We start from the raw sequence: 27,877 nt of genomic DNA on the forward strand, positions 1-27,877 counted from the left end.
CCACATAAAAATAAAATAAAGATTTTTTTTTTAAAAAGAAGCACTGGAATGGAGAAACAATAGCTAAAATAGTATTTCAGTATGGAAAGAAATAAACTGTCTTACAGTTATCTGTTTTCAGAACACCATATGTCAACTCATATAATCTTATAACTGGATAGGATATGAACAAGAATCTTTCTTTTATGATAAACAAAAATTAGACTCTCAACAACTAAATTACCCTAAGTCATAGGACTAACAACATACAGAGTTACTCTTAGCTCTTTTAATTTATTAAGTACTCTTTGTACTAGGTAGTAAGACTTATTAGAGAAGTTAAGTAGTAAGGAAGAACCAATTTTGAGGTGTTTCTAGAGGAAAAAATTACTAGGATATGTCTGATCCTTATATAAGATTAAGAGGAAGGAAAATTCCAAGATGGGAAAAATGTAATGCATGGAAAAGATAATTTAATATATTGCAACTACCCAGAATACAATGTTATTCTAATGTGGGAAAATGAAGATGCAGTTGCTGTTAATTCAGTGAAGAATCAGGGAAATAATTACTGAATATTTAAGCCAAAAATATATATATTTTGCTAATTTTCCACGAGGTGTCAGCAGCACTTTAAACAACAGCAATTGTAAGGATTATTGGAGGTAACTATCTAAATTTGTTAAATATTATATTGTTGGGAGTACATTTTCTTTCTTTGTTACCATTATGAGATTGTTTATAATTAAATATCTTGAAAAATTATAGATATAATTTAGAACTTCATTCAATATTTTACTATCTAAATTAATGGTTTTCCATACTATAGGATTGATTAACTGTTAAGTTTTCACTTCTCCGGAGACTAAAAATATTCTGAAGAAACTGGGTCAGCAGGGGGCAGCATAATCTTACAGTGTTTAAAATTTGGTCATTTGAATGACCATTCAGAAACAAATGTAAAAATAGTGTGTGCATAGATTTCCAAGTTTTTTAAGCACTCAACCTGTTTATTTCAAATGAAAAATTTATTTATAATCCAAATATATAAAGCAGATTAAAAAGTGATAATTTTCTAGTAGAAATCTTATTTTATAATATTTCATTGTAACATTGAATACTGAAAGTAATAGAGTTGTTTTGATGAACAAAAACTTTAGAATAAAATTTTTTAGAGGGGTCTATTACTGTCTTCCTTTTACAGATAAGGAGACAGTCCCAAGGAAATTGTAAAACATGCCCAAGGTCACATAAATGGCAAAATGTTGGAACATACACCTAATCTCAGTTGTCTTACTCAAAAAGTGTAGACTCCTACAATAATACAATTACAGATATGTTTTAGCCTTACTGTTGCTGTGAAATTGAGTCCTCTTTATTTTTTTTTTTGCTTTGTTTTAATTACACAATTTAGAGAAAATTTTGATTCACATAAATAAGGAGTTACAAAGTAACTTTTTAAAATATTTATTTTTAGTTGTAGTTGCACAAAATACCTTTATTTTACTTATTTATTTGTATGTGGTGCTGAGGATCGAACCCAGGGCCTCACATGTGCCAGGCGAGTGCTCTACTGCTAAGCCACAACCCCAGCCCACAAAGTAACTTTTTAACAGCCTGCTTTACTATCCAAATATTTTTCAATGAGAGAAAGTTGGACAGGGAATATTTAGGTACAAACAGTAAAACATTAAATCTGCAATACAAATAAATGTGATGATTTTCTCTAATGTTAACAAGTAGTATACTACTAAGGATGTAGGCACAGTTATTCCACATTTTATAGGTAAAGTGAAATGTGGAGAAGCTAAATGCTTTCCCGAAGTCACATTCCCATGGAAATCTGGCTCTAAAATTTGCTTACCAGTATACTGTATTGCCTATTTCAATACTCACTTATGTACTTGTATCGCTTTTATTTTAGTTTTTAAATAAAATTGTATTTTTAAAATGAAATTTAATAGGTTCTACTAACCATAGTTGAAAAGCCAGTAGGCTATGTATAATAGAGAATAATACAAAACATAGATAATATTTGGAAACAATTCAGGGCTATTATATTCTAATTGGCATTCTCTTTACTATTTTAATAGTAAAGACATATAAATGCACACACACATATAAATATGAATTCAGATCTTATTTAAAACATTGATTAATAGAAACATTTTGTACCAACTTGCATAGGAATAACTGATTCTAGCACTCTATAAGCTTATTGACCAATTTAAATAAGTTCATACCTCCTTCAGATGTATATACGTAAGGTCATTTGTGCAGTACAGAGCTTAACTACCTTAGCAACTCACTGTATGTCACCAGGGTCTCTTTTATTTCACAAAGCAAGCTTTTGAGGTCAGAAATGTTCTAGACCAATAAGAAGTCAGGCAAGTCAGTTATGTTAATTTTAAAGCAAAAATCATAGTTCTTTCTTAATATGTGCTAATGCTAATAAGTTACAAAAATCTTATATAATGTCTCACTATGTATCTAGATCTCTATGACTAATTATAATAAAAAAAGATACTTTAAAAATCTATTTTACTACAGGGTAAAAAAAAGTGCAGGTTGGTTTTTTTTTTCCCCCCCAAGATGTAAAATGTATGCAAACTACAAGAATCCTCTGAGGTAGACTGTCACTAGCACAACTAAGTAAATCATAATCCCTTCCCAAACACTCAAGTCACGCCACATGTTCAGCCTTATGCTGTTATTTTTCACAGACAGATCTGAGCATGTTACTTCCCAGTTCAAAATGCTTCTTTTACTTCCACTGGTTAGGGTATGTCCAGTTTTCTAACCACCATATTTCATGGCTTTCATTATTCATTTTTTCATTCAATAGTATTTATGACGTGTCTGCTGAGCGACAGGTACTGTAGTAATTTTCATACACACACAGAGTGGCAAAACAAATATCTTCCTTCAAGGAACTTACAGTCGATGGGTAAGATGTTCAAAGCAACACTAACAATATAGTATAGTGAGTCTCTGATAGAAATATTCACATAGTGCTGGGTGAGTATAATTTAGCTTCAGTTTCCTTTCCAGCTATATCTTCACCCCTACCCATATACACCAGCCACACTATATCACTTTACATTTACCAAATGTGCTGTCAACTTTGGGACCTTAGCTCATACTTTCGTTTTGAAATGCCCTTCCCTGTGCCTATTGAAATTCTTTTAAAACCAGTGTCAACTGTCTCTTGTCAAGATATAGTTTCTGTTGTCCAGAGTTTATCATATCTATGATATTTTCTCCCATAAAACCTCTCTAGGAATTTTCTCATAATCTGCCTTGAAATCAATCCATCTATACCCTAGTAGAGTGCCTTGTGCAAAATAGAATAGCCTTTCAATGAACTTTTATGCTGCCAAGTTTCTAAATAGTTATTCTGTTTTGAATGTGTTTCCTTCAGTAAGAAAAAAAACGCATAGTCTATCATTTTAGCAACTGGCCTAAAGTCCAGTCACAAATAAAATAAATTGGAATTATGAGATGAATATGAATGTTTCTGAGTTATTAAACAAACTGAGAATAAAGATATTATATTAAGTAAATGGATATATTGATTTTCTACCAGAGTACTGTCACCTCTACTTTTTTCCTGAATAAAATCCTGTTTTGTTCAGGAAACCACACCTAGGCCATACAGAATTTGACAGGAAAAAAAAAAAAAAAAGCTCCATCAAGGGGACTCCATATTTTAAAAAGTAGAAACACAAAGAATTGATCCACTCTGAATGACAATCAGCAGGCCCAAAAGAAAGATATATTGGCAGTTCTAGAACTCATAGAACACTATAAAAGAAATTATAAAATAATATGTTTTAAAAGAATAAAGAGATAAACTAAGAGGGAAACCACAAAGAATAAGACAGTATGAGCAAAGAGGCAGACTTTAATAATGACCTCTAGAATAAAAAAGAAGGTCATTAAAAAAGAGTCCATAAAAATATTAAAAAGAAGATGAGGAGGGCAGACAAGAGATGAGAAAAAAAATGAGAGCAAGATCTGAAATACACAACTCATCAGACTGCAAAAAAGCAAGGTCCTAAGCCGCAGTTTTTAAAAACCCATAAAAACTGCAGTGAAAAAAATGAACACCAAAGATGAAATAATAAAAGTGACCGCAGAGGAAATATAAAGGAATAATAATTTGACTTACAGAAGGCTTTTCAACAGCCACATGAAGGCCAGAAGGCAGTGCAGCAGTATGATATCTTTAAGGTGTCAAGGCAAAGTAACTACCAGCTTGGAATATTATAGCCACCTTAATCATTACTCGGTAGAGAAAGCAAATGCCAGATACTTTTAGGCCAAGACCAAGTGTTTATCACCCATCGATCATAGCTATAATAATTACTTAAGCATATACTTTTGTAAGAAAAACATTGAATTCAAAAATGAAGAAATAGAAGAAGTGATGAGCCAGAAGATTGTTAAACATGTAGAAAGGTCATATAGAAAAACTAAATAAGCAGAGAGAGATAAATTAAGCAGAAAATTGTTATTTAAGATATGGATAATTTCAGTAACACTTAACCAATTTAATTTAATGGATATTTGTGGGACCTCTACCCAATTAATTTTAAAATATGCACTTTCTTTAAGCATATGTAGAACATTTACAAAAGTCAACCATATGCTAGACCACAAAGGAATTCTCCACAAATATAAAAAAATCAATATTATATAAATTTCATTCTTTGACTACCTTGGAATGAAATTAGATATTTATTCAACAAGTATCTGTGAGGCACATACACATATATACCAGATGTTCCAGGAATTCAGTGTACATAAATGAAAAATTTTGACATGCATAAAACTTAACTCTAGGTAAGAGAGGGAAGGAGAAAGATAATACAGTAAGTATGTGGTGTGTAAGAAGGTGAAAAGTACTCTGGGAAAAAACAGAAGCAGGGTGAGCAAGATCAAGAATGCTATTTAGAAGGATGAGGTCAGGTTAAGGCTCACTGGGAATGTGACATGTGAGCAAAAATAGGCACAGATATTAGCCACTTACATATCAGGAAAGAACATGTAAGTGGACTGAACAGCACACCCTGAGCACAGAGTACTACATGGTGTTCAAAGAGTAGCAAGGATGGGGTTGAGGTTGTGGCTCAGTGGTAGAGCACTTACCTAGCATATGTAGGCACTGGGTTCAATTCTCAACACCACATATAAGTAAATTAATAAAATAAAGGACCATCAACATCTAAAAAAATTTTTTAAATAAAGAAGAGTAGCACAGAGGTGCCGTTATTTAGCTAGGACTCCAGGATTTCAGAGTAGAGTATAGGAGATGAGGTAAAGGAGGCAGCCCTCTGACCCAGCCCCCCAATACTTGTAATTTTGGATACTCATATATTAAGAACTTCATGAATTAACTTGCAGTCAAAGTATAAGATAACAGAAATTCAAAATATTTATAGTAAAAAAAGAAAACTGTTAAATTTGTGGGGTGCACTTCTAACAGTATTATAATCAGATGTATACCCTTAAATATATTTGTGACAATATACAAGCATTCTTCAACTCAGGAAGTTAGAAAAGGTAAATAGTACAAAACTATTAAAGAAAAAATGTAAAAAAGGTTTAATGAAAATAAAATCTCATATATGTCACATGCTGAATAGATGTACCTGTGTGTATTTATTCTTCAAATTGGTATTCCAAGACGGCATGAGAAAAAATTTTACATTAAATAAACTGTTCTCATAAGCATATATGCAGAAATGTCAAATTGACCAGGTTTATACTGATTACAGCAAATAATAATGTGTATGTATAAATTTTGGTCACAAAAGAAATTTTTCATGACCATTTTCCACATGATGCTGTAGTAAAATGCTGGAGATATGAAATATCTTGTTTCTATTTGCTTTAAAATAAATTTTTCTTTTAAACCTTCCTATTAAATGCATTAATTTCTCAGTGTTAATATGTAGGACTTATAAAAGAAAAAATAAGAATTTTTACTTTTGTTTTAAAAGGTAAGAGTCTATCAAATTTGGGGAACAAATCTGGGAAATGAAGATAGGGAACTGGTTTCTCATGACAAAGGTTGAGGTCTGGATCAGTGAGTACCTGAAGCTACTGCTGTACGAACTATTGTGATTATATAGTCCAATAAGTTCCCTTGTGTTTCTTGCCCTGAGGAATAGTGTGAAGAAAGATCCCACCTGAGCATATATATGTATAGTTTTACCTTAAAGTTGGATATTCTGTCACTTTCAACTTAAAGTATGCTAAAAAGTGTACAATTTTAGGTAGACTAGCTTCCAACACCACTCTGAAATTTAAACTGTCCGTCCATCCACTGCTTTCCTGGGTAGGCTATCCTATTTATTTATTTATTTATTTATTTATTTATTTATTTATTTATTTAGTAATACTAGGGATTTAATCCAGAGGCACTTTAACCATTGAGGCACATCCCCAGCTCTTTTTCTTTACTTTTTATTTATTTGAGACAGGCTCTCACTAAGTTACTTAGGGCCTTGCTAAGTTGCTGGCCTTGAACTTGTGATCCTCCTGCCTCAGCCTCCTGAGTCTCTGGTATTACAGGCATGCACCGCAGTGACTGGCTATCCTTTAGATTTACCTGGTGTTTGGACAATCCCTACCAAAAATACAGACTGTCTTTCCTTATACTGGATGTTCAGAGCAGAGGAGGCAGGATTTGGAGCACAATGCTGTTCTTGCTTTCTCTCTTCTGAAATTGCCTCTGGTTATCTCCTGGGTACCTCATTCCCTGAGGCTAGGAAAAGGCCCTAAGGAGGGAGCACTGCTGCTGGAGATGAAGCTCACTTTTGTGGCAGTTCAGCATTGAAGCAGGTGCCTTCCCCAGGTTTACCCTTCATCATCCTCAGTACGCCTATCACCCCCATTTCAGAAAAGTATAATGGAAGCATTTCATATATGAATACAGTTAAAAACCTAAACTATCTTCCAACTGTAGTGAATAAGTTAAATAGAAAAATCTTTAATTTTTTAAAATTATCATTGTATAGTTGTACCTTAAAAATATTGAGTGTAAGTAGTTACAAGTAAGTCAGAATCAATTCAGTATTCATGGCCCAATATGTTTACTTCTTAGGAATTCTGTTTTTTAAATTGTATGGCTCTTCTAGATATATTTATAAGTTCTCACCTAATTTTAACCCGTTAGCACCATTAAGGAAATGTATTGGCTGGCATAAGCACTAATTGTGGTTATGATAAACATTATATAGTTTATTCATTTGTCTGAAATTTTAAGTAGATTTTTTCCTACTCTCATAGAATTGCTTATAATCCTTCACCCTGGGGCAAAAGACTCAGGAAAGGAGGGGAGGTAATAAAAAGAAATAAAATTGTATGCAAGATTGGAAGTTTTACTTTGGGGAGCCTGTGAGACTAGTCCTTTAAGTAGATCTAGTTATGACTGGAATTTGCTTGACTTTGGGTTAATCACCTGCCCATTACTGCCACCAGCTGTAAATTAATGACAGGGTCTGCAAAGATTCCTGAATATACACTGAATGGAGCAGCATGCCCTGAGGAATAGTGAGAAGAAAGATGCCACCTGTGCATATGTATAGTATGTGTGTTTAATTTGTTTTTGCTACTGTGACGCTGTTTGTGTAGTTGTTCACCTGCTTTTGTGCTCAGGGATCTCCTTGGACTGCCACAACTCTGGTATCTCAGTGGGCAGGCACATTGATGGCAGTGGAAAGTCCTTGAGATTAGCACTTTTTCTAAAGTAGAAACTCAGAGTGAACTCTATTAAAGAATAGTTTTTTCTGTTATTTAAATGTTAGAGACTCTTGGTGCTCTTGCTTTTTGTTGTGCTTGGAGATAAGAATTTTCACAGCACAGTGGAGAGAAAAGGTGGTTGTTCTCCTTAGGGACAAGAAAAGTTCTCACCTATCACTTCCTTTGGGAAGCATTTTGTTGCTCAAAGGTAGCAACAAAATGTGTGCTGATACACAAGTCTTAGGTTCGCATTTTATTATATGACAGTAGGTTAATGTGAAGAATACTATGTTATGAAAAGTATTTCATAATATTCTAACAGATGCTGCTAGTATAATAGCCTAATGTAACAAATGCACCAAATGTGTTCAAGCATGTTTTTGACACTATTTTCATAAGTGATGATATATCCTAATTGAAACTTACTAAAATTATGTTTTCTCCTCCAACTGTCATGAAAACATACCAAACTTGATGTTTTGTGTACCCATGATTTAGGAATATAAAATGTATATTCCTGTGGCTTTCCTCTCTGAGATTTAGAGTTAGATTTGAATATATGAGATATTATTCTTCTGAAGATTAATCCATTGAACTAATTCAGTCTCTACATATATGTTAATTCTCCATCATCACTTATATAGCCAATAACAGATTTAAACTTGAAAATTTATGTGAAACATTGTTATAAGCAGTAGTGATATAGCCTCTTTGTTTTCTTTCTGACTGGTGGAATGAATACCTTTATGAATCTTCAAAGGAAATTCTAAATATTTATTTTACCATTGTATGTTTATTTGTGCATGTTATGTCCTTGTATCATATAATTCTTTTCTTAAACCATTTTTTCCTGTGAAACCCAATACACATTAGAAACATGGAAATAATAGAAATTGTACTACCCATTTATCGCAAATTAACCAGCATCCACATTAAGGAATTAAAAAATACCTAGTACATCCAGAAATCTCTGTCATGCCCTTCCCAGTTATTTTACCTTCTCTCCCACCGCTAGAGTTAACAATAATTTTGACTTTAATATTAATCGTTTTCTTGCTTTTCTTTATCTTTTGCCACCTATTCACACTTCTGGAACACTATAGTTTATTTTGCCTAGTTGTTTTTGTTGTTGTTTGGTTTTGGGGTTTTGTTGCTGCTGTTGTTGTTTTGAAATTTATATAAATGGAATTTGCTGCTAGGATGTATCCATCTGAACCCACCCTTTTTCATTCAGTTACATTTGTAAATATATAATGGTTTTCATGAACTTACCACAAATTATCTGTTGTACTGTTTGGGTCCAGCATGAGCAGTGCTTCTGTGGAAATTCTTTCATGTCTCTTTGATGAACATTGGGTATATTTCTGAGCAGTATAGATGTAGGTGTGAAATTGCCAAGCCATAGGTATGTGTATTTTTGACATTTTTAAAAGCAGTATCACTTTACACTCCCACCAGGGAATTATGATAGTTCTATCTCTCTTCATCCTCACTACACTTGGTATCCTTTTAGCCCATCTGTTTTTTGTATTACCTCATGGTTTTAATTTCCATTTCCCTGATTACTAATGAAGTCAAGCAAATGCAAAGAAGCCTGTTGAGATTTTTATTAGAATAACATTTAACCTATAGATCAGTATGGAGAGAATGTTACAAAACTCAATTAATATATTAATTTATCTATATAGCACTTTTCAATTTCTCTCAGTAAAATTCATGACTTTCTGCTTAGAGGCTTGCATATCATTTGTTCCATTCATTCTTAGATATTTTATACTTCTATGCTATAATAAATGCTATTGGGAGGGGGAAGTTGCTGGGGATTGAACCCAGGGCCTTGTGCATGTGAGACAAGCACTCTACCAACTGAGCTATATCCCCAGCCCTATAATAAATACTATATTGGTAAACTTGTTTTTAGATTTGTTGCTGACATATAGTAATACATACATGAATTTTTAAATTTTACCTTTGTACGTAGTTTCAATTCTTCTTTAGATTTGTTTAGATTTGCTGTATACATAATGATATGTTCTCTACATAAGTACAGTTTTATCTGCTTCCCTTCCAAATTATGACACTTTTAATTTCATCTTCTTGTCTTTAGTAAGACTAGGACTTTCACTGGGTGGGATCTCCACTACAGTGTGACTAGGAATGGTGATAGCAGTTTCGAAAGGAAATATATATATTTTTTTTAAAGAGAGTGAGACACAGAGAGAGAGAGAGAGAGAGAGAATTTTAACATTTATTTTTTAGTTTTCGGCGGACACAACATCTTTGTTTGTATGTGGTGCTGAGGATCGAACCCAGGCCACTCGCATGCGAGGCGAGCGCACTACCACTTGAGCCACATCCCCAGCCCGAGAAAATATTTTTTTCTGTTTCAAAGGGGAAATCATTTTTAGTATGGTATTGCATATTGCTGAATTTGGTTTGCTAATAGTTTGGTTAGCATTTTTTGAATCTACTCTCATGAAACAAAATCCTGTAATTCTTTTCTTTTTATGTCCTTGATAGGCTTTGGTTTTAAGGTTTGCTAGATTCTTAATGGAAGTTGAGCAGTGTTTTTTCTTCACTCCCTGGAAGAGTTCGTGGAAAACTAGCATTATTTTTTTTATAATTTTTTTATCTTATTTTAATTTTTATTTATTTGTTTTTGTAGTTGTAAATGAACAGGATGCCTTTATTTTGTTTATTTTTATGTGTTGCTGGGGATCGAACCCAGTGCCTCACACCAGCTAGACAAGTGCTCTGCCAACTACAGACCAGCCCAAAAACTAGTATTATTAATTGAAATTCACTAGTGAAGCCATCTGGGCTAAAGTTTTTTGCATTTGCGTGTGTCCCTTTTTGCTATAGTTTTCTATAAGTGCGTTCAGGACTCAAATTTCAGACTTATTGGAAGAAATCTGTTCATACTGTCTTTTTTTAAAAAATATTTTTAGTTGTAGTTGGGCACACTTCCTTCCTTCCTTCCTTCCTTCCTTCCTTCCTTCCTTCCTTCCTTCCTTCCCTCCCTCCCTCCCTCTCTCCCTCCCTCCCTCTCTCCCTCCCTCCCTCTCTCCCTCCCTCCCTCTTTCTAGTTGTGGCTAGTTTGGCTTTCTGTGTTTTCAGCCCAGGTTATGAAATGCATGCAAATTTGGAATTATTTTATCTTCTTGGTAAAGTGAATGCTTTATCATTATTAAGTATACTATTTCACCTCCAGTATGTTATTGCCTTGAAGTCACCCTGATAAAACTAATGTAGCTACATCAATTTCCTTTTGGTTGTTATATGCATGGTAAACTTTATCACCTTTTTAACTTTTGCATATATGTATGTTGGCTTATAAATAGTAGATCACTTTGTTTACTGAAACTGTGCCAATCTTTGTCTTTAAAGGCACAATTAAGACATTTAATTTAATATAATTGAATCTAAATTGGTGCAGTTTTTTAAGGTTGAAAACTTTTTAGGCAATATTTCTTCATATTCCTAAAATAGTTTAGTAATGTATATAAACTTAAATTTATCTTCTTTGATATATACATAAAGAGATAGAAGTTTATGAAACTTTATCATATTCTATTACTTCTTTGACTCCTATAAAATGAAGAAAGATCTAGCAACTAAAATATCTAAGGACAATCTTTTTTAATCTAGTGTTTGGGGAGTTCGGTTTGCAACTCTTGTCTTTATCATGATTTACCTACCTTATTCCAATAAGCGTGATGTAACAATATATCTCTAATAAGTCTTTCTTGAAAAAATACTACAAAAATTTCATTTTTATTAACAGGGTTGTGACTCCCAAGTGAGCATGTCAGAAATGTCCTGTAGTGAAAGTACATCGTCTTGTCAATCTCTTGAACATGGTTCAGTTCCAGAAATTCTCATTGGCCTGCTTTATAATGCCACAACTGGAAGATTATCAGCAGAAGTGATAAAAGGCAGCCACTTCAAAAACTTGGCAGCGAACAGACCACCCAGTGAGTGAAAAAAAATTTTAATTGTAACATTTTCCGCACTTATGGGACTCTCAGCATTAGGGGCTTCAATCCTATCATTTTAGTCTTAACCAATCAAAATGAAATGGTGAATCATCAGCTAATCTGTTTCATGTTTTCTATTTCCAGTCATTTGGGAAGTAGAAAAAATTTGAAATTCAAAATATTGTGTGGTGATAGGAATTTTAATTTTTCACAGTGTCTACAGAATAAATTATCCCTATCATAGCCATTATCTTTTGATGGAAAAAGTTACAGGGTTTTTAAAAGTGAGTAATATTCATAAGTATGAATAGAAATGTGTACAGTGTTGTTAACTAAAAAGTAAAATTGTTTTCTATCTACATATAGTGCTTTGAACTAATGTATTTACTTCTATATTTCCCCTTCTTTTTTCCTTAACAATGTAAGAGGAACTGTTTCTTTAGATTTTCTTCTCATTTAAAAGTATAGGGGGCCAAGGGTGTAGCTCAGTGGTAGAACTTATGCTTAGCATGTGCAAGGCTTAGATTCACTACTCAGCACCACAAAAAAAAAATAAAAGTTTAAAAAAAATTAATTATAAACCAGTACTGCCAACAGTCTTTTCTTGGATGGAATGCGCTTTACCTTTACCAGACAAACAGAATAAGAAAGTTTGGAGGTTGATCCTAGATGGTCAGAAGTGAGAGCTAACAACATACCTCTGCCCTGTGTGCCTCTCAGCTTCTCTTACCTTCAATTCAAGGGGGTGGAGATAGATTATAGAAGCATAAAGAAATTGTCTTGCAATTTTAATCCAAAACTTTTTGTTGACAGCTATGGGAAGTATACTGGGAACAGAGCAACTTCATTGTATATTTCTCTAAAATTAAAGCTGTTGATGCCCTGAACTAAAAATTGGAAAGAAAATCTTGAATAAAAACACCTCCTTAAATTTACCTAAAGGTTTCATAAAGACTTGTCTTTTACTCCAGGTATCAAGCAGTTATTAAAGCACCCTTGAATTAAATTAACTTGACTTCTCCGTGTCAAAAAAAAATCATTATTCAATTAAGGTCAAAAGTCATAAAAATATATTTGGTCTGCCCATAGTAATGTTAAAGATCATAGAATCCATCTATCCCTGAATTATAAGTCTGAAGGCCAAAATTGTATTCACATTTCTACCTTAGACAAATGACCAAGCTCTCTTAAGTCTGTTTCTTTATAGGAAAAGCTAAGGCTGTGTTTCTCAGAGTAATTGTGAGATCCAGATCTGACAAATGTGCATAAAAGGATAGAATTAGTATTATCCAGTTTTTTATTTGAAAGGAAATATTCAGTAGGAGGAAAGAAGCCAATCCTAGCATAAACAGACTGGCAAGTGTGACTCAGTTATCTTCATTCATACACACTGTGAATGCAAATTAAAATGGCTGGAAAGATAAACTATAGAATAAGACTTGTAGATAAAATGAAGAATAGTGAGGCAAGACAACCTCAAGAGTGCACACTCTATGTAAATATTCTAATTTAAAGATGTTTTAACATAGTATCAGATATAACACCATTTGGGGTCACATTGAGCCACAAGTAATCAATGTGCTATTCATAGTTTAGCTAATAGTTGAATAATTTTTTGACAGATAATTAACTGGAGATGTTTTAAAAGTAGCAGAATGAAATGGTTTTCTGATAGAAATAGAAAACGGAACTAAAAAGGAATCAGAGCTCAAAATGATCTTAAGGGCAAGATTGGATAGTAAAATTAAGAAAGATTAGCAACCACTACATGGAGTTGGTTTTTCTGGTTTAAGAGTGGATGATAACAATTGTCATTGTTTTAGAGTTAGTTTTTCAGCATAAGGTTGATTATGGTATTAGCTGAGAGGTAACTAATAAGCAAATATAAGTCAATTTTTAAAATAATTATATGACAGTAGAGTATTTATAAAGGAGATGTAAGATATTTAAAAAGTGATATGCAAGACAATTCTGTTTGTCCTAAACTCTACATATTATATAAATTATAGCCCTTCACATATACCTAGATTCTAAACCTTGAATTGTGTTGTAGACTGAATAATCCCAATTTAATCCAAAGAAATAGCAATATTCAAGAGCAAAAGCTGTGATAACTGTATATTATTTGCATAACTTAGTTTTATACTATGTTGGAGTAATAGATCTATTTCAAATATTAATATTGCATGGATAAACTTAAAATTTAGCATAATAATAATGATCCTATAATGACTTTTATTCAGTCTTTTATAGTCTAATAATTTGCATGATTTAATGTTCAATGTGCTTTAGACCAAGTTATCATTATAAAGATGTCCCCCTTTAAAATAGTGTAATTTTTATTTAAGATTACACAATGACCTTAAAATTTTTCATTCCATAAAATTTACCCAACAACCCTTTTGTTCAGCCCTCTACCTGAATTTAAATGCTAAAGTTTTGTGTTTTTCCACTCCAGTGAACAGTGTTTCCTCTTTAATTCTGACCTTTGACCCTCTTTCACCCAACGATTGACATCTGGTCATTATTTCTTTTACTGCTTTCCACCCCCTGTTGTCAGATGGACTGTTCTGTTGTCTAAAACACTTGATAGGTGGACAGGTTTATATAATCCGAGGTGAGTTCTTGTAGAGGCTAATTGGATGTTGTCTTTTCATGCAAAAACAAAATACCCTAAAACTTGCCAGCAGTGAAGCTGTCCACCATGTTGGTTTCTGAAAAAATGCACATTTATTATCTGTGATACTTTAAATAAAACTAACTTAGAATTTATCTCTGATTATGGATGATGGTATTCAGAGTATCAATAAAACAAGCCAAACTTTTTAAATAAAAGTTTTTATTTTTCCGTTTATTTGTATTTTGAATTGTATAACAGAAATAGCTATTTCATGAGAAATATTGCAATTGTCTTTGAAATTAATTGAAATTTTGATATGAAGTACACATGATGGATCAACATGCTGAAGATCATTTGCATGAGTCTAAAGAACTTGAAACATAATCTTTTAACGAGAGGACTTATCTTTGATTTAATCAGACAATGAAGTGTTATTTTTCACTTTGTACACTAACATCCCATCAGTTTTTTTATGATTCATGAAAATAGTAAGATATCATACTTAAAATTTCACTTTGAATTGTATCTAAAAGAAACCCTATACTATTTATTTTAACTACTCAAAAAAAAAAAAAAAAAAGAAGAAGCAGCACATTAAATGTATCCTTGCATGAAACCAGGAAAGTTTTACTTGGTTTGCTAAACTTTGAACCCTTAATGCATTTGGCTTTATTATGACCCATAAATGTTTTAAAATATATTTAAAAACCACATCCATGCAGAGATTTTTTTGACATTTCATCCTAAGCTGTTTTGATGTCATCTTTGCATTCTTGTCTTCCTCTTTTCCTCTTCACCATTTGCCTTCATTTCTATTTGTTTGTTGATTCTTATTCTCTGAAAACACAGTGGAATGCTTTACAGTGTTGTGGCTAATTGAGCTTGCTAAGTGTTTATTAATGCCATGATGTCCTGCTTAGTGAAGCTAAATGGGAATGGGAATGGGCAGGGGAGGTAGTGGGATGTCACAGATGGGATGGGAGGGTGGAGGAAGGATTATGAGGTATACCTTTAAATTCTATTATGTAGAAATAGAGAGGTTAAGATATTATTACTCCCAAGATATTTTCAGACTACTCAGCATTCTCTGTACTTGTCACATTTTATAAGTATCTCTATCAAAGTGGATTGGTTGAATTTCTTAAACATGGTATACACCATATCCTTATAAAGTATAAATACTGAATATTCTCAGCACTTGTTATAAGGAAATTGTTCCAAGTTCGTTGCAAATGATATTTGTATTATGTCGGTTTTTTTCTTTAGATACATATGTTAAGTTAACTCTACTGAATTCCATGGGTCAAGAGATGTCCAAATGCAAGACATCCATCCGCAGAGGGCAGCCAAATCCAGTATACAAGGAAACTTTTGTATTTCAAGTGGCCCTATTTCAACTTTCTGATGTGACACTTATACTATCTGTGTATAACAAACGCAGCATGAAAAGAAAAGAAATGATAGGCTGGATTTCTTTAGGTCTGAACAGCTCCGGAGAAGAGGAACTCAATCACTGGACTGAAATGAAGGAGTCGAAAGGACAGCAAGTATGTAGATGGCATGCATTACTAGAGTCGTGATGAAGAGGATGAACGAGTGGTCAGTCAAAGGCAGAATTTATTTCTTATTACAACACTGCTGTTTTTACCTGGTCACCATGAAAAGAGCTATTCTTTGAAGAATAATATTCAACTCTACCAAAATTATTTAGATGCGTGGAAAGATCATCTAATACTGACATAAATAAAGAAAAGATGTGTCTCTTGTAAAGCTTGTCTGGAAACTGAGAAACTGACATCATTAATGTTAAACTAACGGTCCTCCAGAGATTTAAAAATATGCTTTTGATTTGAAGTTACTTTTACTTTAGCAAAAGAGCCAGTAATTTTATGGAAGATTATAAGTGATTTTTAAAAATCAGAATTTTAGTTGCAACACTATTTTAGTATCACCCTACATATTACCTAAAACATTTTAAATGGCCAATCTTGGTGTTTATAATGTTATTTAATATAAAAAAATAGTTCTCCAGCACTATCACAAGTCATATTTAATAGTGAAGGGTTTCAATCACATTTAAAATTATTTTGTCTCAGACGTGTTCTTTGTGCCCTTAGTTTCATTGTGCCTTGGTTCTTCTCCATAGCACTAAATCTAAGTGCAAGCAAGTATTCATTTTCACAAAAGAATTTTGAAGCTTTGTTGTTTTTCAAAAGTTTATTTCTTTATTTGCCTTTGCTTTTGCCTGATCCAAAGAGACCAAGTCATGTTCTGGTCCCTTGCAAGCCTTCTAGACAGGTTGTACTGTAGAACTATGTAACTTTCTGTTGAAAGCACTTCCTGTATTCTTGTATTCCAATGTAGGAAGCCAATAGAACAGGACTTTATTTTAGAATTTCTTTCAGTGATTGACTCTTTACAATTGTAGTAATGTGAAAAACTTTTTTTTACAAACTGAAAAATAAGCTGAGCTGTTGGAAATTGAATGCGATTCAAGTTAAAGAAAAATTTAATTGTCTGCTCTGAGTATTTAGTAAGTAACACTGCATAAGGCAGGTAGCATTCAAAATAAGAAACTCTTCTCTGTCGCCCTCACTTCAGTTTATATGGTGATGTAAAGACTATCCTGTTCAGTTTGATTCAGAACATCAAGTTAAAAACAGTTCTGAGATTCCTTATGAAGTTTCTAGTGACTTGTGACTAGATTTTATGAAATTTACAGATAACGTTCTTCAACGTGATGTCATCTTGTGCCTTTCATGTAAGTTCAATTTGCTCATACAGCTTGGAAGTTGTATTTGCAAAATTAGGCCTTCGATTTTTTATAAATATAAAGATTCCTCAGAACAGTGTCACAAGATCTTTATTTCCTCTGACGTATGTAAAAGTTATACAATGTACTAATTTTTTTTAAATGGCAAGGCACTTTTATTTGTTGTTTTTATATTTAGGAACTCTGAATAATCAAGAATATTATAAGCTATTTTCTTTTCAATTTTGCTTCTTATCTAACATATAATTTATGCATATACTTTATTAAATAGAGTATGTTTTGTATATATGAAAAATTTTTTCTTTCTCATTTTTAGTAAAGCTAGACAAAAGTGTACTATTTACCAATTACTAAAAAGCAGAATATCATTGTTCCTAGTCCCCACTAAGTACAATATGTTATTGTAAGCTAGAACTCATTATTACCATAATGAAACCATGCATAGATATTACTACTTCAGCTTGGCTGTACTGAAAGGCCTTAAAAAAGATTTTTAAAAACCCATGAATTCATATTTTTTAGTTTAAAAAAGGCAGCTCTGTGCTTTAATACTTGTGAGTTATAAGAAAAAATGCAAATGAGCAACATGGGTTTTAAGAATATGTATTACAGAGTTGCATTAAAGAAAAAATTCATTCTTTGTTACATCAGTGCACTTTTTTCCAGGATTTTTTAAATAAATGAGTTACAGTTAGAACATGAGTTGAATGGCAAAATACCTCATTTAAGTATTTTCATCAACAATGCAAGAAAAGTTTGAAGGGGGATGTAGATTTTACTGAGAAATTAAATTTAGGCATTTGATGTTACAGTTATCTTTCCTGTCTTTGAAACAACTGTCTTTGTTGTTAACACCTGGTATCTTTCTAATAAAGAGAGTTGTCAGTCTTATATGTAGCTGTAACAAAGCTTAATCAAACATATTAATAAGGCCAGTTTGGTGCTTTCACCTTTAGTAAGAAAAAGATAACTGTTATTTGTTAAATCTACCTTTCTTCAGACAGAATTGTGTGTGTGATCTGATATCTCTTTAGAGGTTTATCTAGTATAAGTATCAAATCTTATGTAGCCCAAAAACTAATCAACATTTTTGTAAATTTCAGGGAGGACCCTCCTCCACCCCAGCTGCCAAGTCCTCAAAGATAATAAGTTATCTGTATGTGTGTCAATACATACACACATGCCTACACTCACACACAACATACATATGTACACATATATGTATTTATAATGGTGAAGGTGCCCTGGCTTTTTCAGACTACTGAATAGAAAAATATTCCTCAAATTTATGGATTGTTTTTCTCCTTTATATAAATTACTAGGTCTTATATTTGGTTTTGAGGGCTATTTGGTACCATTCTCCACCATACATAGCAAAATACACATCTTTTCTTCTTGTGGCTTGATACAACTTAGAATAATTACTCCCCCAAAATTGTCTATTTTTTTCCAAAAAGGATTAGAGTTCAAGAGATGCACTTCACTGTGCTTCATCTAACATACAAGACAGTACTACTACTTTTTTTGTTTACTTGAATTCACATGAAAGCTTCAAGGCAAAATTTTATATCTCAGTAATTATAGCAAATAGGTGCCCACTGGTGGGCAGCAGGTGTTGACTCAGAAACTTGAGAAAGACAGTCGACTTTCTTGTTGTTCTGCTAAAATCCCCTAAGCTTCATAATTAAATGAGCTAGTCCAAATATGAAGTTGACCAGCATTTATGGCAGCTCCTGAAATCACACTATCCCAAAGGAACTACAAAATGTAGTAGTTTATTATTGCCCGGAAACAAAGCATATTTCAAATCAGTGAAGAATTTGTTTAGTATAATATCATCTTCCCTTTCAGAAGCCTTATTCTGTAATCTGTGTTCCCAGTACTGTTCAATTTGCTTGAAATCCACTTGTACATTATCTTATCATGTGTTCAGTGAATTCTTGATAGTATAGTATTGCCTGACAAAAATAATATATTAGACCACAATTTAAGAAAAGAAAACCCAATGAGAAGATATCTAAAGTATCCTGATTAATATACACATGATCTCCCAGTCTCTCAAATAAATTAAAAGTATAGGTAGGCTATTTAAAGTTTGAATCTTAGATGACATAAAAACAGTAGTTGTGAGCACATTTTTTTCCATTTCATTATTTGGATATGAATAGAAATGATACAAATTTGTTTGCATGTAATTACCATTTACTTATATAGATGAGATAATTCAGAGAAATTTACATTGATATTTATAATTCACAAGTTTTCTTATTTTTTTCCGTTCACTGCCCCCAGTTCATCTATGACTTACATTGGAAGTAGCCATCAATATCAATATCCTTATCACCAACCATACTTAATATTGAGCACAAGGTTAAGCATGCTGTAAAGCATTTTCTTTTTTTCCCCACATTTTTATTGGTGCATTATAGTTGGTACATACTGATAGTATTTGTGGTTACATATTTGTATGTGTATATAACACACAATATAAACATAATTTGGCCAGTATCACTCCCCAAAACTTCACCCCTCCCTCCATGCCTTCCATCCCTTGGTCCCTTTCCTCCACTGATCTTCCTTTGATTTCCATGAGATCCACCCCCACCTTTCTTTTCCTTCATCCTCTAATTTCCACATATGAGAGAAAACATAAGACCCTTGACCTACCGAATTTGACTTACTTCAGTTAACATAATGGTCTCTAGTTCCATTTTCCTGCAATTCCATAATTTTATTTTTCTTTATGACTGAATAAACTCCATTGTGTATATATACCACATTTTCTTTATCCATTCATACATTAATAATTGATAGATACCTATGCTGGTTCCATAGTTTGGCTATTGTGAATTGTGCTGCTATAAACATGGGTAATCTAAAGTTAATTTTAAAACATCAATCTGTACCTTCCAAAAAGTGTAATAATGATGATGATAACAGCTATAATCTACCAAAGCTCTAGAACAATAATTTACTATTTTGATTCTTTGAACAATATTATGAGGTAGGTATATTATTCATATTTTAATCAGTGAAGAAATTGCAGCATAGAGAGGTTAAGCAGACTTTCCTAAGGTCATCCAGTAAGCAAGCAGTAACTAGGATTAGAACCAGATGTACATTACTCTAAACACCATACTGTGCATATTGCAGTTACATCCCTCCTTTCAGTTGCATACAAAAAGTTAGAACAACATTAGATTTATCAATAATCGTACCCACTTTAACTGAAGGCAGAACTAGTTGGTGGAAACAGCTCAGGAAAAAGAATAGACAAGACCAGAGGTTTACTTTTTCTCAGAACACAATGGGGAATTTTGTGTCATGTTTTGTAGATGATTTTTATTTTTAAAGAGTTGTTATTAGATTCTAAAATTATATTAGTTTGTTCTGCTTTTTGGCCACACTTGGGAACCCAAGATAATTAAATTGCATCAGACCATCTTTCTTAACCTGTGAAGTGAGTAGCTGTGTCTGATAGCCCACATCTTACTCATCAGTGTTAAGGAGAAAGCTCATTGCAGTTTGTGTTTCTTGTATTGTTTTATTAAGGTTTGATAAGAATTGTAGTTAGTTTTATTCCATGTCTCTCTTTTCCCAAGTGGTAGTAAATGCATTGTCTTATTATCTTTATATGTGTCTTTGCTCATAGTAGATACACAATAAATACTGAATTGAACTAAGTTCTCTATGGAAGAAATCAATAATACTAATATGTAAGTCTCATTTTGCACAAATCTTGTGTTATGCATGGATTTATTTTTCCTTCATTTAATATATATTTATAAGAATACCAATTATGTGCATGAGTTATTCTAAGAACTACAGAGGCAGAGGTAGTAAACTGGATAGACAAAGTGATTGCCCTCAGGGGGCTTAAATTCTAAGGAATATGAGCACAGAATAGTGTAATTTCACTCTAATCTGATGAGATGTCAAGATAGGGATGCAAACAGCATTGTGGTATTTGGTAGAGGAATATAATGTGGAATTCAAAAAAAATCTTCCTGGAGAAGATAATACCTAAGTTGGGACTTAATAAATATGGGTTAGATTCCCATCAAACTCTAAGGAATATTACAAAATGGTAGTTTCCAAGATGTAGTGTGTTTAAGAGTTATCTTTAGAGCTTAACTTGTATTCCCAAACTCCACCTCTAGAGATTCTGTTTCACTTGGTCTAGAGGGAAGCCTAAGAATCTAGATGTTATTATGCTCCCCAAGAAATCTTGTCAAATATATTGGTATAGAATATTGAACTTATTACATAGAATTATTGATAGTAATATTTCAGTGCCTGTAGACTAAATCTTTGTGTGTAATAGTGATAAATAAGAGCGATTAAGACTAAGATTAATGTTACTGATTAAGATTTAAGGTTAGGACTGGGGTTGTAGCTTAGTGTAGAGGGCTTGCCTAGCATGTGTGAGGCACTGGGTTCAATTCTCAGCACCACATAAAAATAAATAAATAAAGATACTATGTCTATCTACAACTAAAAAAAAATATTTAAAAAGTCTAAGGTTAATGTTACTTGTACATCCTTAAAAAGAAATATTTAACGAAGAAAATGAAAAGTAATAATTATGATGTCTAGTCCATTCACATTCAACATGATTTTTTCAAAGTCTTTCTTGCTATAATTCATAAATTCTATGATGTTTATTTTGTGATTCCTAGAAATTTATTGTTAAAATATTTACCTCTAAACTGTCTTTGCAATAATTAGATATAAGGCAAAGAATCTTAGGAGGTTTTTATCTAGACTTCATTCTCTGTCAGTATTCTGAACAAGGTTAACCTATAAGAAATCATATAGGAACAGTGGTATAGTGGCAATTTTGTTTTCTTGTTATAGTAAGCCTTCTACTTTCTCTTACTTTCTCTTTAATGGCTTCATTGTCACCATACCTTCAGATGAACCTCAGTCCTAGATTCTTCACTAGGAACAACAGTGTTTCTACTACTTATGATCTGATCTTTATTTCCTTGATTGCTTTGTTCTTCCTTAGGGTCCTTGATTTCAAATAGCAAGTTAACACAGCAAACCTTAGGACTTCTGCTTCCCCTAAAAGTAGATGCTATGGATAAGGTACATCTGAGTTTCTGTTTTCCCTCTTTTCAAAGGTAACCACACTGCCTTCTCTTGTAATATTTTGCATAAATATATTTTACATTTTGAAAGTTTTCTTTCCTCCCACAAAGATCTGTGATAAGCCCACCAAAAAATGAAGTTACTTGAATATTTGAAATAATATTGTTATAGAATTGGACTGCTTTGTGACTGCTGACATATCATTGTGTTGAATCTGGTCATAGTTCAAGCTTAATATAATGTTAATGTGGAAAAGTTTGATATACTGGAATTATTAGTTAATTATCAAAACTGGATTTAAAATCTTATTTTTTCTCCTCCCTCTTTATACTAGTATGCAGTTTCCTTAAATGTTTCCTCTTTCTCCCTCCCTGCCTTCCCTGCCACACACCTCTCATTTCTATACATTCGCACTAAGTACCAAAGTTAGTCAGAGCTGAATAGGACCTGTTGAAAAGGGATGCCTTGACTTTTTTCATTTGACCTCGTGGACTAGACAGTAGAGAGGACCAGACAGGTTTTCTCAAAGACTGTGGGAAGAACAAAGCATAATACCCTCTCCTTCATAACAGGCTGGCTGCTGCTACTGTGATAGTTGTTGTCATCATCCTCATACACTTACCTTGAACAGTATGATATACCCTGGAACTATGTTGTAGGAGCTGGAGCAGAGAAGGAAACTATTAATCTAGCAAAATTTTGGCATAATTTTATTATAGAATTTCAGCCTCTCATTACATAAAATTTTATAATTATGAGAAGAAAGTCACTGCTGTGCAATAATTATGCAAGATGTTTGACATTAATTCATTGTCAGCTTGATAGTCTATATCTTAAATTATCTTACTATTTTAGGGCCCTTCTCATGCTTTTCCTTATTATTCTGGTTATTAGTAAACCTAATTTGTACTATCTGGTTTTTTTAGATTGTCCTTTAAATATTCAAGACTACTTTAAAAGAAAAACCATAACAGCTTTCTGTTTATTCCTTTAGCATGTGATCTTTCACCTGCCAATGTGTTTTAAAATGAATATGCACTAGATGACATATAACAGCCCATTATACACTGAAAAAATATTTCAAAATTATAATTTATAAATTGAAAATTTTATGTATTTGTGTATTTAGATATTGCCAGTGTGCTTATTTTCATAAGTCTAAGCAATTAATATTGAATACATCTATTTTATTCATTGAGAAAATATAAATTTTCTCATACCTCTAAGATTTATTGTTTCTCTTTGCTGTTCACATCTAGTTGAACTGTGAACCTCATAAGAAGTCTTTGTGTTTCCAAGCATGCTCTCCTCTTCCAGCTGATGTAGTTTTTAATAATGACCAAACCATTCATACTCTTAGGAGTAGGTCTTCAAAGTCACTCCTGTTCAGAACCCCCAGTAATGTTGCTGACAGTGATACATAAGCACCGTGGGAGAAAAGAACCCTGAGGTATAAAGCATTGGTATCTCATAACCCTAACAGGGTGACACATTCAATACCTAAATATAATTTCAGTGAGAATGGAATAGAAGCCAACTTTTTGGAAATGGGGAATTTTAGGTCCTTATGTCATATTCTCCCCTTTTTGATCTTCTCCCTGCCCTGTCTAGCTTGCACATTGTCTTTAAGTTTTGTGAGACAGCTTTTAAAAAATGTTTTTTTTTAATTTCACATGTTGCTTTAACCAGGAAATTTCAAAAAACTTAAAACTGAAATAAATACTTAAAATTATAGAAAAAAATGGGGAGGGGTTGCTTGTTTTTGTTTTGAGTTGTCTTTTTGGATAAATATTGGGAATATTTACAGTATTCTGTAATTACGTCACCTGTGTTGTATGAGGGGACACCAGGATAACTTTGGTACGTAAGTTGACTCTCATCTAAGTATGTTAGTGTATTTGAACAATTATTTGAAGCACAACTAGAAATTAGTGGTGGTACTTCCAAAAGCATTTTGATATTATAAGTGTTACTTTAAGTTTACCAACAGAAAAGTTCAGTAGTATCTTGCATTATAAAAGTAATTTATCATGATTCTGCATAATTGTATTAAAATGTGCTTTGTTTTGTGGTGAAAATAATATTGTGGCAACAATTTTGAGGAATCTTTTAAGCTGATATAGAGGAGATAGCCAAACTTTGGCTAGACTTTTCCTAGAATTTTGAAATAAGAAAGAAAATAAATATTACTTTTCAGTTACTTTAGTCTTGAGGAAGAATAGTTATATGAATTTTAAGAGTCTTAATAAATGTTGGGATCTATTCTTTTTCTAAAACTCTTGGGTTTTAGAACTCAATACTCTTGCATTGTGCTTTTTTCTCAAAATAATGTAATTTTTATGGAAAAACTCAATTAATGGAATCTTTTATTTATATTCCTTACCAACCTACCAACCTTCCTTCCTTCCTATTTCTTTTCTTTTTTTCTTTAGAGGCAAGAAGTTTCCTTAATAGTATAGTTTCTACAGAGCTTTCTTACTTATTTTTCTAATAATGGATATTACAGTGAAATGAAGTTTAAATGCTCTATGAGCAAAATTCTGTTAAACAACCTGAAGAAATACACTGCTGATTAACATTTCCTTTGGTCTTAAACTGTCTCTAATATATTTGTGAGTAACTATAACCCATTGATGGACCTTACCAACAAGGGTCTGTATGGTTATCAACAGTGTTGTATTATTGTCACATTAATTTGCATTTTTGTCAAAACTGTAAACGGATAAGTGTGTGAAGCAATCTGTTTTCTAGAATGGGCTTATATATCTACTCATTTTCACATAATTGAAAATGTGTGCTATGTGTTGCATTGTATTCTCACATCTACTTTTCTACTGTATACACCGATTGTCTCGGTGCCTTTGTCCTTTTGTATAATTGTATTACATAAAGAAACCGCTGACCTCTGCATAAACAATGTAAAAAAAAAAGTTGAAATTACTATTCCAAGGAGATTTTAATGGCAGTTTAATTTTCCAGAGAATAAATTTTTTGTGTGGGTTAAAAGTTATTTTTCTTCACTTTTATGTAAAAAAGTTGTTCGGTACTCACATCAAATGGGTCAACGTCTGATTTCCCTGATGGTGAGAGATCAGAATCATCCCTCTTTCATCACTGGCAAGTAAGTGTTAATATGACTATTTCACAAGATAAACGAATGTCAATTACATCAGCAGATTTCACATGGACATATATAAATGTTATTAGGATCTTAGGTTTGAAAAAGAATCTCATTTAAATATTCTATAAAATGTTTCTCTCAGAATGTTTGGGACATTTAATTGTAAGTCAGATCTGGCCTTCAAAGAAAATAGACTCTAGCCAGGCACAGTGACACATGCCTGTAATCCCATTCCCTCCAGAGACTGAGGCAGGAGGATCACCGGTTCAAAGCCAACCTCAACAATTTAGTAAGGACCTAAGCAACTTTGAGACTCTGTCTCAAAATTTTAAAAAAGAAAAAAGGGCTGGGGATGTGACTCAGTGGTTAAGTGCCCCTGGGTTTAATCCCTTGTACCCATCCCCACTCCCCCAAAATGAAAATAGACTCCAGACATAAACATTTTAAAATAATTCCTTTAAAGTTCATACAAACGAAGAATAAAACCAAGTAGCTTTCCAATGGCCTCAATGTTCCTAGCTAGAATATACACATGGGTCCAGCTTTCCGCCTTACACTTCCATTTAATGTGACTTTCTCATGATTCATGGTGATATTGTTCTTCCATTTAACAATATCTTTTTCTACTTGGCAGCAGTAGAATGATGATTTTTTTTTAATTTTTTCTTATTAGGTAGTTCTATTATTTCCCAAAGACCTTGAAGTGAGGTTCTTTTCATCTTTCATTACTTTGTCCTTTTATTTCCAGAAACAAAGATTTATAACAACACATTCAACAAGTACTATATTGCATATGAAAGAGAATTTAAACATTTGGTGCTCTAAAATTGCCAGAAATTAAAGTTGCTGAATCATCTAATCTTTGATTGTCTTTGAATCCTTAGTTTCCTAAATCTAGTATTTGACTGTCTTTGAATCCTTGGTTCCATAAATCACCTGAGCTTTTCAAAAGTGGAATGCCAGGGACCAGTTGCTTTACCTTTTTTTCTTTTTTATAGAGATGTCTCTATTAAAACAGTGAAAACATGAAACACTTCTGCTCAAAATAAATGGATTCATAATGTAATTTCAATCTAAAGTTTAAGTAATTTTTATCTCTTCCTAGTACTTTGTTAATTCTTCCCCTTTTTCAAATATTTTGGGCTTCCATTGTTAAGACATTTTAAGTTTCAAGAAGCAAAAACAACAGACTTCTTGAGTGTTCATAAGAAAAAATGTTTTCTGAATTGTAAACAACTTCTCAACTGGGCATGATTTATTAGTTATTTAGCACTTTAAAAAAGAGTAATTTGCATCTGGGTCATGGTTTATTGTCTTTCAGAGAATTATAATTTATATAAAGTGAAATTCCAGCAGAAAATTGTCACAAAAGTTGGTATTTTCTGTTGTCACAGAGGGTTTTAGGTGGTTAATCTTCATAACATGTTATTATACTTAGGATTATGTTTTAATTGCAAATTACTTGTAACTCTTTTTGACCTCCCGTATGCAAAATAACATTTAAGTCAACTTTTTCTTTCCATAGATTATCAAAATATTCCATAATGTTTCCCATTTGAAAATAAAGTCATTCCCAATTTAAAAACAAAAGGTCTCAGTAAAATATGTGGGATATTTTGTTTGGTTAGTACTTTATAATGAATTATAAAAGTATAATATACACTAAATGCTTCTAAGTAATTAAATACCGAATAGGGACAAATTACAGCCATGCGTTGCTTAATGAAGGGGATATGTCTGAGAAACGTTTAACTTGGTCTCATCATTGTGTGAAAAAACTGCCAGACTTCCAAAGTGTCTGTAGCATTTTGCAGTACCACCAGCAATGAATGGAAGTTTTTGTTGCGCCCATCACTGCCAGCAATTGGACTTGTCGGTTTCTTAGATTTTAACATTCTAGTAGATTTATAGTAGTATATCATTGTTTTAATTTGTAGTTCCCTACAGATGAGATAGTTTCTAAGTTTGTATACTTTTGTTGGTGAGGTGTCTGTTCAGATCTTTTCCCATTTTTTAAAACTGATTTATTTCCCTAACCTTGAGTTTTAAGAGTTCTTTGTATGTTGTATCTGTATCAAATGCAATGCTTCACAAGTATTTTCTTCTAGCCAGTGTAATGTCTTTGCATTCCCTTAACAATGTCTTTCACAGAGCAGAAGTGTTCATCATAACGAAGTTCAACTTATCAATTTTTTTCTTTCATGGGTTGTACTTTTGATGTTTATATAAAAGCTCATAATCAAACCCATAGTTGCCTAGATTTTCTCCTGCTTTTTACCCCTAAATTTTCCGTTTTTGCATTTTTCATTTATGTCTATCAAGTATTTTGAGTAAAAACTTTTAAAAGGTAAAATGTCTGTATCTGTATTTGCTTACTTTTCATGGATGGAGATATAATTGTTTCAGCACTATTTTTTGAAGTGCCCTCTGCTCCTTTGTCAAGATGAGTTGACTATATTTGTATGGGTCTGGGGGTTTTTTTTCTTTTTTAAAATTTGTTTTAGTTATACATTACAGTAGAATCCATTTTGATATAATTATGTAAGCATGGAATATATCTTATT

General features: G+C 32.5%; 1 protein-coding gene across 9 annotated transcripts in view; it reads left to right on the forward strand.

The window, feature by feature from the left end:
• The window catches only part of Syt14 (synaptotagmin 14), a 220,810-nt gene extending 195,608 nt beyond the window's left edge, over positions 1-25,202 (forward strand). For 6 of the 9 annotated variants that reach the window (XM_078022756.1, XM_078022757.1, XM_078022758.1 and 3 more), the window contains 3 exons: positions 11,513-11,702; positions 14,266-14,322; positions 15,592-25,202. In XM_078022756.1, the coding sequence (XP_077878882.1) occupies positions 11,513-11,702; positions 14,266-14,322; positions 15,592-15,905 (561 nt within the window). In that variant the 3' untranslated portion in view covers positions 15,906-25,202. The remainder of the gene's footprint in view (positions 1-11,512; positions 11,703-14,265; positions 14,323-15,591) is intronic. The other 3 variants (XM_078022755.1, XM_040277092.2, XM_078022753.1) reach the window with 1 other exon arrangement.
• Positions 25,203-27,877: the final 2,675 nt, after the last annotated feature.

Source organism: Ictidomys tridecemlineatus, chromosome 10 (genome assembly GCF_052094955.1).
Source record: "Ictidomys tridecemlineatus isolate mIctTri1 chromosome 10, mIctTri1.hap1, whole genome shotgun sequence".
In the NCBI taxonomy this organism is placed as follows: domain Eukaryota; kingdom Metazoa; phylum Chordata; class Mammalia; order Rodentia; family Sciuridae; genus Ictidomys; species Ictidomys tridecemlineatus.